The sequence below is a fragment of the Dermatophagoides farinae genome, chromosome 6, assembly GCF_024713945.1.
Source record: "Dermatophagoides farinae isolate YC_2012a chromosome 6, ASM2471394v1, whole genome shotgun sequence".
Taxonomy (NCBI): domain Eukaryota; kingdom Metazoa; phylum Arthropoda; class Arachnida; order Sarcoptiformes; family Pyroglyphidae; genus Dermatophagoides; species Dermatophagoides farinae.
Genome location: NC_134682.1, coordinates 2515755 through 2530217, shown reverse-complemented (window position 1 = coordinate 2530217; position 14463 = coordinate 2515755). Strand labels below are relative to the sequence as shown.

The window sequence follows — 14463 nt, the reverse complement described above, 5'->3', positions numbered from 1 at the left end:
TTCATCACAGTCATCGTTGTCCAATGATTCAATTCGAAACAATTCTCATTGCATCTACAATCATCATCATCATTCCGAAGATTTTTGCTGTTGTTGTTGTTGTTGTTGAAGCCAGTTTGGTGTGTTTGATGATAGAATAGTGGTGGTGGTGGTGGTAATTTTGAATAGTAAATGGTGAGCAGCACATAGATTTTCTAAATGCCTGTATTCAGAAAAAAAATAAAGTCTTCGACAATTATTATATCGATGAAATGTAGACTCAACACACACACACACCAACACACGGCAAAAAAAAAAAATTTTTAACGGCGCGCCGACTAAAAAAACAAAATTTTCTTGTGTTTAAAACATTCATTCATTCATTCAGAGAACAATTATTTGAAAATGAATGAAACAATCAACAATAGTCGACGTTGCCAATATTTTATTGATTGATTGATTGCCGTTCATTGTTTTTTTTTGTGTGTGTGTGTATGAAGCCATACATTCTCATTGAACTGATCATCAGTAATGTGTGTGTGTGTGTGTGTATTTACGGAAAATTCAATTCATTTGACTATTATTAAACAAACAGAAAAAATAATGATCCGATAAACTCATCAAAACTATATATCATTTTGATCAATTTTCATTTTTGAAATCAAATAAACAACAAGTAAGTTTTTAAAATTTTTTTCTACAGAATAAAATACGTTATATATTCTCCAATCTATTCAGCAACATTAACATTGAAATTTCAATGTTTCAAAATGTTTTTCAAAAAAAAAAAAAAAAAAAATTAAATTGCTAGTTTGTTGTTGTTGTTGTTTGGACTATGTGTATATATAATTTTGATGACGATAATCACTGCGAAAAAAAACCAGTTAAATCCTTGTTTATAATTGTCATTGATGATTTCTTTAAATCCTCATTTCGTTTTTTTATCGAAATTTTTCCTATATCATAGCTGTGGTTGTTGTTGTTGTTGTTGATTGTCCAATCTCTCCACATGTCTGAATCTCAATTTATAATTTGATTACAGCGATGATAATCATTATTATTTTTTTTATTGTTGAATGAATCAATCATTTCTTTTCGTTTTTTTTTCATTCTTTTGTTTATGATACATGATGATGGAAGCAATAATTTGTTATCATTATTTCATTCATCCATTTTAATTTCAAAAATGTTTCGCCTATTGAGCCGGGAAAAAGAGAATTGATTCAGGCCAATTGATTCGACATTCAACATTCGCTCTCTCTATCTCTTTACTGGTTTTCAATATATCTATATTGCATTCAAATTTGAATGATTCATTCATTCATCCCATCATTTGTTGATTTCATTTCATTTTTTTTTTCATTGATTAATTTTCAATTCGTTTTTTTTTCGTGTTTATAATTCGTGTCATTTACTTGATTTGTTTCTCACCGTCATCTTTCTCCGTTTATATGTGTTTGTCTATTTGCATGCATGCCAAACTAGAAAACCAAAACAGAAATTCATCTTTGAAATTCTAAAACGGTTGCCAATATCAACCAAAAATAACTGAATTTCTGTTTTGTTAGTGTTTCATTTCGTTAGATTTGGTTGATAGAATTTTATTCATTTGCCTTCATTTCTATCAACAGATCAGATATTTTTTTTTCTCTCATTTAATCACAACAATTTTTTTTTGTTTCATCAAGGTAATTAACAGCAAACAACAGTAATTAAAATCTTGTTTTTAATTGTGGTTTTATCATTCAAGAACAAGAAAATAAGAGAAAAGATCAAGATCAAAAATCATTCAAGTGTGTTTGTGTGTGTATTGATCATTTATCCAAAATATATTCATTGAAAAAAGAAAAGAGAGGTAAGCCATTGCCAGATAATCCATAATGAATCATTTTTGTCTAATTATAATATCGATAAATAAATGAATGAATGAATCTGCATCAAGGGTCAATCAATCGAATTAGATTTTCAAAAATTATTTTTTTTTCAACCTTCAAAACACAAACACAACGAAGACGATTAACACTGCACAGTGTCAATCAAAAAAAAAAAAAAAAAATGATCGGTGTTTTTTTTTCATTCAACAATATTAAATGTGGTGACAATGTGTGCGTGTTCAAGTGTGTGTGTGTGACATTGTTGCTAACAACAATTTGATCGATTTTTTTTTCTGAGAATTAGAAAATTTACCTTGAAAAAAAAACAACAGCAACTACAAACGAGAAAAAGGAAAAGGACTTTTCTGCTGCTGATGTTGTTGTTGGTGGTGGTGGTCGTCGTCGTCGTCGTCATCGTCGCACAATTATTATTATTTATTGGTCTTGTAGAAAATGATTTTCATTTTTCGACGTAATGACCATCATCATCATCATTATAATAATAGGGAAAAAAAATTTTCGGTTTCAATGATTTTTCTGTCTTTTTTTTGATTATATAATTGACAACAACAACAACAACAACAATAGCATGATGATATTCATGCAATTCAATGTAAAATAAAGATGAAATTTTTTATTTTTTTTTTTTTGGTAACCTTAAATCTGGAAATGTTTGACATATATAATGCCTATGATGATGAGATGATATAATAATGATGATGATGTCATCGAAATTATTATTATTTTTTTTTCATTTTAAATTTTGATTCGATTTGATTTTACAACAAATTCGAATCATAGTGGCATTTAAGAAAATTTTTTGCGGAAAATTTCATTTGGGTTTTTTTCCCTCTTTTTATATATATTTATATATTATCCATATTGCACGTGCAATGATGACACATTCAATCATTGGATTTGTCATTCATTTTATACAATAGATTTCAATCTCTCACTCTCTCTCTCACTGACCAATTGAGATTACCTAACATAATTATTTTTATTTATATCTGTGAAGGACATTTGTAGATTCATTCATTCATTTATATATATCAATATATATCGATTGTGTTTGACCATTTTCTATTTTTGTGTTTTGAATCATTTTTGTTTTTCTTTTCTTTTCTCTTTCGTTTTAGTTTGTTTTGTTTTGTTTTGTTTGTTTGTTTGTTTGCCAGGATAAAATAGAATTCTCCTTTTAGCACAATTTTATTGCTTCTTGAAATTTAATTTTTTTTTGGCCCTCCCATCACCAATTTCAATCCAATTCATTCATTTGGCCATCTCATAAGCCATTTTCAATGTATTCAAATAATCAAATCGACCATTCTTATCGACAATATTCAAATGGACAACAACAACGACAAAACGTGATCATTTCTTTTGCATCGTATCATCATCAACATCATTATTGTTGTTTATTGTTTCCGACAGCCATGGCTTTCATTAAGACAATGTTAGTTACCATAGTTTTGGCCACATTCATTTTAATGAATTCATTTATGACCATCGAAGCATATAGTAGTGGTGCACCAAATAATCAAAAAGTTTGTACAACAATGATACCGGGTCATGGTAGCCGACAGAATACACCGGCACCATATAAATTAACCACGAATATAATAAATGATCGTCGACATTCACAGCAAATAATCTCCATTGAACTTCAGGCAACAGCACATGTTACATTTGCCGGCTTTATTGTACAAGCACTTACGAAATCATCTTGGCGATGATGTTGATAATCAAATAATTGATGATGGATATTTCGAACGTTTGACAAACAACACAATAACGAAAAGTTGTTTATCACATGTACATGTAAGTTTTTTTTTTGAAAACACATTTCAACAATCTAATCTGTTATTGTTGAATTTCACACATTTCATGTTTTAATAATCATTTTTAATCTGACAGAATACATGGACACATTCAGATGGTGAACCAAAAACCCGTGTATTAGCAAGATGGATACCATATAGTCAAACATTTAATGGTAGCCTTTATTTTCAAGCAACTGTTGTACAAGTAAAACAAGCTTATTGGAATGAAATTCGTTCTGAACCAATCTATTTCTATCGTGGCCACAGTACAGATGAATCAATGTATTCGAAATTGATCGATAATCAACCAATTGATCAGCCAATGTCTGGCGCAAAAATGCAATCATTCGATATTGATTATGATCAATGTTTGAACCGGTTATGTATTGGATTGGCCAATAATGATGATGATGATAATGGCAATTGTATTGGCAGTAAATCCTGTCGTGCATTAATGTCAGGTTTGTTTTTGTTTATTTGTTTCTTTCATTCAATTGCTATTTTCCAATTCACGTTCGATTTCTAATACAATACAAAAGTCAATTGACAGCCCAATGTGATTTAATCATTTATTATCCGTTTTTTTCTATTTATTTTTTATTGATTAATTTGACCAATGACAGTTTGGAAGAATGAAAATGGTGAAAATAATTTTAGCTTACAAGCTAAACCATCAAAACAATCATCATCGATGGCCAATTCATATTATTCAATGGCATTGTCCGATGATAATCGTATGGGCAACGATTTTGTTGTCGATTGTCTAGTCAATTCAAATGGCCGTGTCATGGTGGATCTAAGTCATAACATTGGCAAATCAAATGAACCATTATCTAAGCGTGAAAGAATGGATATTCTTCAAGAACAAACGGGACAATTTATCGATGGTATTGTTCATTGTAAATGGCGATTAAAACGACAATTCAGGATTGGAAATAAAGATTATGATATTTCAAAACGATCATATCATATATTTCTAGCGACCGGATCATATGATAATGATGGTGAACAAAATCATAAAGAATATCATGATTTGAAGCTACGAACATCAGAACCAGTAAATCTATCATCAATCATTGCCGGTAGTCTACAGGTCAAAGATCTTACAGTATTGATTCGTGTACATGGTAAAAAAAAACATTTATTCATTCATCGATTAATGGATTCATTCATTGAATTATTATTATTTCCAAAAAAAAAAAAAAATTTAGGATGTCTTATGTTGATTGCATGGTTTGGCATGGTACCAATTGCCATTACATTGGCACGTTATTTTAAACAAGCCTGGCCTGGTCGTCTACTTTGTGGTGTACAAATCTGGTTTGCGGTATGGATTCGATACTCACAAGAATTATATATTAAATTAATTTGTTTAATCTGTCTTTGAATAATAGTTTCATCGTAGTCTAATGATATTTAGCATCTGTTTGATGATTATTGCACAGATTTGCATATTTTATTATATTGGCGAATATCGTGTGGTCAGTATATATATTAATTTTCATTATTTTATTTGTCAATTTATTAATCTTATTTCTATTAATAATTTTTTTTAGGGATTTCATCAAATTTTCGGTTCAATTGCATTTACATTGGCCATACTACAACCGATTGGTGCCTTGTTTCGACCACATCCCGGCACATCAAAACGTTGGCTATTCAATTGGGCACATTGGTTCGGCGGTACTGCCGGTCAAATTACGGCTGCTGCTGCCATTCTATTGGCAAGTAAACTTAAACTTGCAAATCTTTCCGATTCATTCCTGTACATAGCTATTGTTTGGATACTTTGTCATGTTGTTTTACATTTATTATTTCAATTTCATTCATTTTGTACATCATCATCATCATCATCATCATCGATGGCTGCTTTGGCTACATCAAATGGTTTAAGTAATAATTTGATTTGTTATGAAAAAAAAATTTTATGAATATAAAATAATTACAATTCATTTTTTTGTTTTTTTTTTTTTCATCATCATAGAATCTCCGGATATTGCTATGCATGAAATGCATAATCATCATAATCAACGACATATTTATGGTAATAATAATCATCGTCACAATCAATCATCATCATCATCATCATCAATTCGTTACTTTTTATTGGCAATTTATATTCTATTGATTGGATTTTTGGCCACTATACTTGCAATATTCATTGCAATACCATCGATGATTAAAAATTTAATTTAATTTGAGAAAAAAAATATTTTATCGTATAAGTGTGTGTATTTTAACATATATTTGTTCTATATATATAAAAAAATTGTCATGTTATATTCATTCATCTTCATCATCATTTATTGTTATTGTTGTTTTTTATAATTAAAAAAAAGAAAAGAAAACCTGCATATTATACATTTATTTCTTTCGCATTCGTTTCATTTCTCGATTACTTAATCCATATGCTTTTAGCCTTTGAACACTAACACCTGCAATTTCATTGGTGGTTCCATTTGAATCATTTTGTTTCTTATTTGATCGACGTCTTTTTCTTGATTTTTTCACCAATTGTTGTTCAATTCCACCGTTTGATGATTGTTTTTGTTGTTGTTGTTGCTCAATGACTTTATCTGATGATAATGATTCTGGATGTTTTGTTTTGTTATGGTTTCGCCGTTTTCTTTTGCGTTTATTCGTAGTCGTTTTAATTTCCACCGTATCAATTTTTGTATCACTACCATTAGCTGATGGATCATGGTCATCTATTTTAACCTTTTCATCATTATCATCTGATAATTGATTAGCAATTGGATATAACGTTCTTTTACTTTTACTTTTTGACATAATATTACTCTCATTGTCGTTGTCATCATTATTTGGATTATCACCATAAATACTTTTAAGAATTTTTCTTTTCAATTCCGAATTCTGTGATTTTTGTTGATAAACTTTTCTATCATATTGTTCATGTTCTTTTGAACGATATTGTGTCATTTTTTTCAATGAACACCAACGATTCAATTCTTTATCATCGGCAAGCAATATCTCTTCATCGGTAAGACCAAAATCATTTGGTTCAACCATACGATAACGGAAACGGGTGGCCAAATCACCACCAACAATATCATCATATAATCCAATATCATCATCGGCCATAATATCTTTATGTTGTTTGATTTCTCGTTTATTTTTCTTTCTTTTCTTCCTATTGCCATTATTATTAATCTCTGCATTCATTTCTTCATCGAGCTAAAAATTAAATAATATTTAGATTAAAATCAAAAAAAAAAAAAAAAAAAAAAATCTAGAGCAACAACAGCTTACCTCATCATCAATTTCAGGAACATAGTTAAACACAGGCTTAGTAGAATCCGATTCAGCATTTGAATTATTATAATAATCATCGCCGAATAATAATTTCATTTTTTCATCATATTTATCAGCATCAAAATCATTTTCATCATCAATAATAACATTAAGATCGATATCTTTCAGATCTAGCCGGTCATTGCCAGAAACCGATTTCAATGTCTCAACTTTCTTTTCAATTTCTTCACGTTTCATTTTACGAAGACGTTTTAATTCTTGTTCTTTTTCCATTTTTTTTCGTTCACGGGCTTCGGCTCGTTTGGATTTTTTATCATTAACGACAGTTGTATCACGTATAGAATTAATATTACGTGGATAACGTTTAATGATCGTTGCATCTGGTTCTTCATAATGAAATTTTGGAACTTCTAAAGTTTTTCGAATATTTTCGGCAACTGAAAATTTTTCTGGCTGCTCGGTTGGGCTAGTATATTGATCGACAACTTTGAAATGGCTATCAACATTTTTATATCGATCTAAACGATTTTTGGAATCTAACGTTACAGGCACATATCCACCATTCAAAACATATTGTTTTAGGAATTTTTCATCTTCATCAAGTTTTTGATCATCTGCCCAAAATTCAGGCATTGATTTTGGTTTAGTTTCTTTCTTCTTCAGAGTTTTATCAGAATTTTTGATCGAAAATAAATCATCACCATCGTCATCATCATTTTGATCAGATTTTTCTTTGAACATGTTTTTAATATCTTTACGGATATTATAAAGTTCTTCATAATAGCCTTCAGGTTGTTGTTGTTCATCATTTGATTCATTATTCATCATCATCATTGATTCATCTTCTTCGGTAATGCCTTTCTTTTCTTCAATCAATTTTTCATGATATTTTTGTAGGGTTAGCTTTTTTTCTTCTTGTTTCGGGCTAGTTTTAGATTCTTTATCTTCTTTATCATCTTCTTTGGTAAAAAACTTGAAATTTTTATCATAAATTTTTGATTCTTTATTTTTTAATGCTGAATATACAGCGAAAAAATCATCATCGAATGGATCTTCGGACAATGATTCACTGCTATCATCATCATCATCATCACTAGTGGATTCATTGCTTGAATTGGATCCAGCACCTGAATCATCATCATCGATTTCAGACATAATATCAAGATTATCACCATATTTATCTTTTAATTTTTGTAACTCTTCTTTACGGCGCCAATCATCATATTTTTGTGCATAAGAATTTTCCGTATTAATTACGAGCGTCGATGTTGATGATGATGGTGATGGATGATCATTTGAAAATAATTTATTATTCTCATCATCATCGTGATCTGAATCAAAAAGTTTCTCTTTTTGAAATGATGTCATTCTGCAGATTTGATTCAATTTACAAACATTTGAAAATCAAATATCGATTCTATCATCAACAAGAATAATTCTTGAGTTAAAAATGCACGTGGAGTAATGGTCCATTCATAGATTATGTTGTTTATTATTTTTTTGTGTTATAATTTGGCCATTTTCTAATTGTTCGGGTAATTAAATTTCTTTCATTTTCAATTGAATATTAATCATAGAAATTTTTTGTTCTCGTTAGAATTATTTGATTAAAGATTTAAAAAATTTTTCGAAAAACTTGTCAAAAATGGGAGTTCCAGCATTTTTCCGATGGTTATCGAAAAAATATCCATCAATCGTAGTACAATGTGATGATGGTGTTAAAGGCGAATATCATTTCGATAATCTTTATCTCGATATGAATGGCATCATTCATCCTTGTAGTCATCCGGAAAACAAGCCACCACCAGCGAATGAAGAAGAAATGTTTTTGGCCATTTTTGAATATGTTGAGAATATAATGAAAATTGTGAAACCAAAAAAATTAGTATACATGGCCGTCGATGGTGTAGCACCACGTGCAAAAATGAATCAGCAACGTTCACGAAGATTTCGTGCAGCACAAGAATCATATGAAAAATTGATTCAAGTACAAAAGGTTAAAGATGAATTGTTGGCACGTGGAATCGAAGTACCCGAAAAAGAAGATTCAGCTCATTTTGATTCGAATGTTATTACACCTGGTACAGATTTTATGATCAATCTAAGTGAAGCTTTACGTAGTTGGATTAATCGTAAACTAAGCGATGATTATGATGATCCACATTCGATATGGCCCAAAGATTTAGTTATCATTCTAAGTGATTCATCCGTACCGGGTGAAGGTGAACATAAAATTATGGACTATATTCGACGTCAAAAAGCGGATAAAAATTTTGATGCAAATCTTTCACACTGTCTTTATGGTGCCGACGCTGACCTTATCATGTTGGGTCTAGCTACACATGAACCAAATTTTACGATATTACGTGAAGAATTTAAACCGAATCAACCACGACCATGTGATCTTTGTGGTCAACTTGGTCATGAGCTAAAAGATTGTACCGGACAACCAAAACCCGAAGAGGAACAGATTAGACCTGCTGATACGGAATTCATTTACATTCGTTTGAATGTTCTACGAGAATATCTAGAAAAAGAATGTAAATCAAACACAAGTGTTCAATTGAATTTCGAACGTTTCATCGATGATTATGTGTTTCTATGTTTTTTTGTCGGCAATGATTTTCTACCACATTTACCATCGTTGGAAATTCGTGAGAATGCAATTGATCGTCTGATAAAAATCTATAAATATGTAATGGAAGCATATCCAGATCCACAAGATATGTATCTTACGAAAAATGGTTATGTTAATAAACATCGTGTACAATTAGTACTACAAGAATTGGGTGAATATGAGGATGGAATCTTTAAACAACGACAGCAGAATGATCAAAATTTTAAAGAACGAAATAAACGACGAAAATTAATGCAAGCTGAACAGGATTTACGATGGATGAAACCAGAAGCGGTTGGACGTTCAGAACGGCCCGAAACATTCAATAATCCAAGAGAAGAAGCTTACAAAGTACGTATGGCATATAAAGATGTAGGATCTAATTCAGCAGCAGCAGCCAATCATAAATTAGAACAAATGTTAATCAAACCGAATGATGGTGAAACTTCATCATCAATAAAACGAAAACGCGATGATTCAGATGATGATGATGGACCTGAAGATCTTGTTCAATTACATAATGATGGATGGAAAGAACGTTATTATAAACATAAATTCGGTGTCGAATCAGTGGATAAAATTAGCAAACAAGTTGCGGATGAATATTTTATTGGACTTTGTTGGGTTATGCTTTACTATTATCAAGGTTGTCCAGATTGGAAATGGTTTTTCCCATTTCATTATGCATGTTTTGCAAGTGATTTTAAAAATATCGAACAAATCAATGTTGAATTCGATCGTACGGCAAAACCATTCAAGCCGTTGGAACAATTGATGAGCGTATTTCCAGCTGCATCATCAAAAAATCTACCACCTACATGGCGTGAACTTATGTCACGTAATGATTCACCAATCATTGATTTCTATCCAACAACATTCAAGATTGATTTGAATGGTAAAAAAGCTGCATGGATGGGTGTTGCATTATTACCGTTCATTGATGAAGAACGATTGTTTGCAGCATTGAAAACCGTATACAAAGATCTTACTGAAAGTGAAAAACGCCGTAATTGTCATGGTTCGCATCTGATTTTTACATCGAAAAAACATTCAATTCTTTCTGATAATATTCAAAATGTAATTGAAAATGGAACCGCCGCTGAAAACAATGATAATGATGATGGAGATTCGAAATCAAAAGCTATACCAGCCGCTGAATCACAACCGAATTTAATATCCGGTTCATTAAAGAAAAGTTCAAGCTTTTCAATGATTTATTCACAGACATTATGTTGTGAATTTTATGATCCAACCTATTCAAAAGAATTTATCTTTCCTGCCATAATGTTGAAAAATGCACGAAAACCGGATACGGTTCTTCGACCACAGGATCTTGATCAATTCGAACGTTATCGTCCAATTATCGGTATGAATCGACGTTCAGATCTTGCAAATGTAGCTAGCAGTGGTCATCGAATGATTGAAAGATTAGTACAAAAAGAACATGGTGGTGAACAATATCGTCATGAACAATATCATAATCAATATGGATATCAAAATTATCGTCATCAACAGTATAATTTACAACAATATCCATCTGATAATCGATATTCCGATACTAATAATCGATATAATCAGCAACAACATGCAAATCGAAATTCTGGTTATAATAATAATCATCATCATTATTCTAATAGTAATCCACCCAAACAACAATCAAATTATTCATCATCAAGCTATTATAGCCAACAGCAGCAACAACAACAGAATCATTATAGTACTGGAAGTTATTATCAGAATTATAATCAACAATCATCATCAAACTATTATAATAATAGTCGATATTCAACAGCACCACCACCACCACCACCATCACAAACATCAGGATTCTCATCATATTATACAAGTGATTATGTTAATCGTCCACGACAACAACAACAGCAACAACAACAACGCCGAGGTTATCCACATTCATATGGAAATTCATCAAATCGATCTCATCGTTGATTCACATTCATTCATTTTTTTCGTTTCTTTTTTTTCATTTAATTATATAAATAAATGAATTCAATCAATTGAATGTATTCAAATAATTAATCAATCTTATTTTGTGGGCGGGATTTTTTTTTCTCTGAAATAATAATAATAAAAAATATATAATATTCACTCAATCTAAATAATCTACTATCAAAATGAATATATAAGATATATATCAGTAAATGCCCGTGATAGTGTTCAAAAAATTGCGGAAGCAAATCGATTGTTTTGATCGATTTTTTTTTCTATTCTTTATTCTCATTATCTCCTTCATCGATATTGGTTGTCGATTGTTGAAGTAATTCTTCTTGTGATTCAGCCTCTTCAATTATTTTCGATGAATTCAATTTTAATTCTGGTACCAATTTTTCATTTGAATATTGTTCTTCATATTTTTGTCGTTCACGTATGACAATCGGTTGTCGTTCGATGATTAAAATTTCTGCCAATTTATTTCGTGATTGAAAATTACTCGACATTGATGAACCATATGAACCGGCATCCGAAATGATTAAATAATCTCCGGCTGCTAATTTATAGTTCAATGAAAAATCTCGACAAAAAACATCGGCAGCATCGGTTATTGGGCCTACAATATCGTATTTAAAATCTGATGCTACACCAGCGACCATTACGGATTGTTGTTGATGAACAGGCACAATATGATGATTTTGACCAAGCATAGCTGTACGTACAAAATCATTAAAACCAGCATCAACAACGGCAAATGTACGTTTTGTTGAATGATGTTTCAAATGATGGCCAGCATGTGAACTGATAAATGAACCGGTCTTTGGTGATGTACCGCCGTACGATTCTTTCGAATGGCTTGTATTCGTTTTAACGTATTCGATTTTCGTCAATAACACACCAGCATCGGCCATAAAATTTATACCCGGATCTAACACTAATTTGAGTCCACGTTCCAAAATTGGTGAAGCTATTTTTTCAATCCAATTCGAAATTTCCGTTGCATCGGCATTCATTGCATTCAGATTGCCCACGAATTCACCACCGAAATCAATATGTTCGACACAGATTTTTGATTCTTGCCGTAATTCATCAGCTAAATGCAACAATCTGTCACGAATTTCCAGATAGCTTTCCAAATGTGTTACATGTGTGCCAACACGACATGAAATGCCTTTGATTCGCATTGTTGATGAAGCCTTTACACGAGAATAAATTTCCAATGCATCGGCAATCGGAACACCATATTTCGATTGGGTTGTGGTCGAATGACCATGTAAACTTGGACTCATTGCTCCTAATTAATAATAGTAAGAATTATTCAAATTACAATTCATTCATTCAATTAAAAAGAAATTACCTTCAGAATGTGTATCAGCATTAATTCTAATCGAAACATTCTGAATCTTGTTATATTTGACACAAACATTTTCGATTCGATTCAATTCATCCCATGATTCAGCGTTTATACAATAGATACCCGATTTTATGGCCAAATCAATTTCATCGTTTGTCTTTCCACATCCACTAAACGTTATCCGTGATGGATCAACACCGGCAGCTAAACAACGAGCAATTTCACCACCCGAAGCAACATCAAATCCAGAGCCTAATCTTGAAAAAATATTCAATATGGCTAGATTTGAATTCGCTCGTACTGAATAGCTAAGCAGAAAATTCTTTGTTTTCAATACTCCAGCCAATAGATTGTAATTATCATAGATTCGATTAATGTCATAAATGTAAAGTGGTGTACCGTATTCTTCAGCCAAATCTTTGAGAAGAATTCCGCCTGAAAAATTGATTGAAATATTAATGGCGAACACTAACAGTAAACCAAACACAATTGATGAACAAACTTACCAATTCTTAATTGATCTTCATTATCATAGCTATAAATGTTACGTTTACTTTCATTATGGGACATATATGCACGAACATCTTTTGGATCGGCCGACAGGATATTACCTGAAAGTCGACGTGATAATCGTCGAATTTGTCCCATGATTCCACCATCTTCTTTTTCAGCCATATTGTTGTTGTTGATGATGATGTTGTTGTTGTTGTTGATGTTGTTGATTTAAAATGATGATCTTGAAAATTGGTCTATAATTATTAAATGATGATTATGATTGCAACCAAACAAATAATAAACACCAATCGAAAAAAAGAGAAAAAAAATTCGAATTGCTCCTGAAATGATCGTAAAAAAAATCAATGGCGGCTATTAGTGGGGTGTGCATGAATGGCCGTCTAATCAAAAGTTGGAATCGAGTGGAAAAGCAACGAAAAAAAAAATGAAAAACCAGATCATTCGAAAATAATAACAATCGAATATTGATAATAATTTCATGCTAATAAGATACGCTACTGGTAACATTTCACTATTTTCAATTTTTTTTCCATTGATAATCATTGATTTGATTCGATTTTTTTTTCTGTTGATTATTAAATGAAATAAATGGAAAGAGGAACAAAATAGATTTTTTTTCGGTTTGGTTTATGTTTTTGTCAATGACAATGTGTCGGATAGGAGTACAAGAAAGAGATAAATGAAAAAAAAAATTTCATTTGTTTACCACAAAATCAACATCACACATCAAACGGCATAAAAATATGTGATGATAAAAAAAAATAAACCTCGATACAGATTCGAGAGTGAACGAATAAATCAAATCGATGATGGTATTTATATTATCAATACGTGAATGTTTTGTTGATCGATGAGCCGCATCAGTCAGCCAGTAAGTTAGTCAATAAATTGATTTTTTTTCGATTCCAAATTTTCAAATGTATCTTATTTTATTTTTTTGGGGGGCATTTAATGATAAACGTCGTGATGAAAAAAAGCGAACAACAACAATCCAAGGTTCAATATCCGATCAAATCAATGTCATAGTTCAGCTTCAGCAGCAGCAGCAGCAATGAAATGGTTGATAAATTATTATCA

The 14463-nt window shown here is 31.1% G+C and overlaps 4 protein-coding genes across 5 annotated transcripts; 2 read left to right on the top strand and 2 right to left on the bottom strand.

Annotated features, from left to right (window-relative positions):
• The first annotated feature begins 256 nt into the window (after positions 1-256).
• On the top strand, positions 257-6024 carry LOC124494272 (putative ferric-chelate reductase 1 homolog). Its single transcript, XM_075731889.1, is given in 9 exon segments — positions 257-655; positions 3146-3565; positions 3567-3674; positions 3771-4137; positions 4300-4803; positions 4888-5003; positions 5071-5157; positions 5233-5569; positions 5661-6024. Coding segments are annotated over 8 exon segments (2142 nt in total). The 5' UTR covers positions 257-655; positions 3146-3154; the 3' UTR covers positions 5873-6024.
• A 9-nt stretch (positions 6025-6033) lies between these two features.
• Positions 6034-8427, bottom strand: LOC124493500 (protein KRI1 homolog). The gene is made up of 2 exons (XM_075731888.1): positions 6947-8427; positions 6034-6871 (listed from the first exon to the last, which is right to left on the bottom strand). Exons 1-2 carry the CDS (start codon positions 8315-8317, stop codon positions 6041-6043), a joined length of 2202 nt encoding a protein of 733 aa, XP_075588003.1. The 5' UTR covers positions 8318-8427; the 3' UTR covers positions 6034-6040.
• Positions 8428-8430: 3 nt separating this feature from the next.
• On the top strand, positions 8431-11682 carry Rat1 (5'-3' exoribonuclease 2 Rat1). The gene is made up of 2 exons (XM_047056577.2): positions 8431-8484; positions 8547-11682. Exon 2 carries the CDS (start codon positions 8595-8597, stop codon positions 11511-11513), a length of 2919 nt encoding a protein of 972 aa, XP_046912533.2. The 5' UTR covers positions 8431-8484; positions 8547-8594; the 3' UTR covers positions 11514-11682.
• On the bottom strand, positions 11528-14029 carry LOC124493257 (diaminopimelate decarboxylase). 2 transcript variants are annotated; one of them, XM_047056326.2, is made up of 3 exons: positions 13377-14029; positions 12874-13305; positions 11528-12810 (listed from the first exon to the last, which is right to left on the bottom strand). In XM_047056326.2, exons 1-3 carry the CDS (start codon positions 13543-13545, stop codon positions 11789-11791), a joined length of 1623 nt encoding a protein of 540 aa, XP_046912282.1. In that variant the 5' UTR covers positions 13546-14029; the 3' UTR covers positions 11528-11788. The 2 variants fall into 2 exon arrangements, with proteins under 2 accessions (XP_046912282.1, XP_075588005.1); XM_075731890.1 differs by having other exon boundaries at positions 11528-12807; positions 13377-13945.
• Positions 14030-14463: the final 434 nt, after the last annotated feature.

Excerpts from the sequence above, each read along its gene's own strand:
- LOC124493500 (XM_075731888.1), bottom strand. The coding sequence starts at position 8,317 with ATGACATCATTTCAAAAAGAGAAACTTTTTGATTCAGATCACGATGAT. Across the intron at positions 6,872-6,946 it reads TTCCTGAAATTGATGATGAG|CTCGATGAAGAAATGAATGC; the intron begins GTAAGCTGTTGT and ends TTTAATTTTTAG.
- Rat1 (XM_047056577.2), top strand. The coding sequence starts at position 8,595 with ATGGGAGTTCCAGCATTTTTCCGATGGTTATCGAAAAAATATCCATCA.
- LOC124493257 (XM_047056326.2), bottom strand. The coding sequence starts at position 13,545 with ATGGCTGAAAAAGAAGATGGTGGAATCATGGGACAAATTCGACGATTA. Across the intron at positions 13,306-13,376 it reads TGAAGATCAATTAAGAATTG|GCGGAATTCTTCTCAAAGAT; the intron begins GTAAGTTTGTTC and ends TCAATTTTTCAG. Across the intron at positions 12,811-12,873 it reads TGCTGATACACATTCTGAAG|GAGCAATGAGTCCAAGTTTA; the intron begins GTAATTTCTTTT and ends ATTATTAATTAG.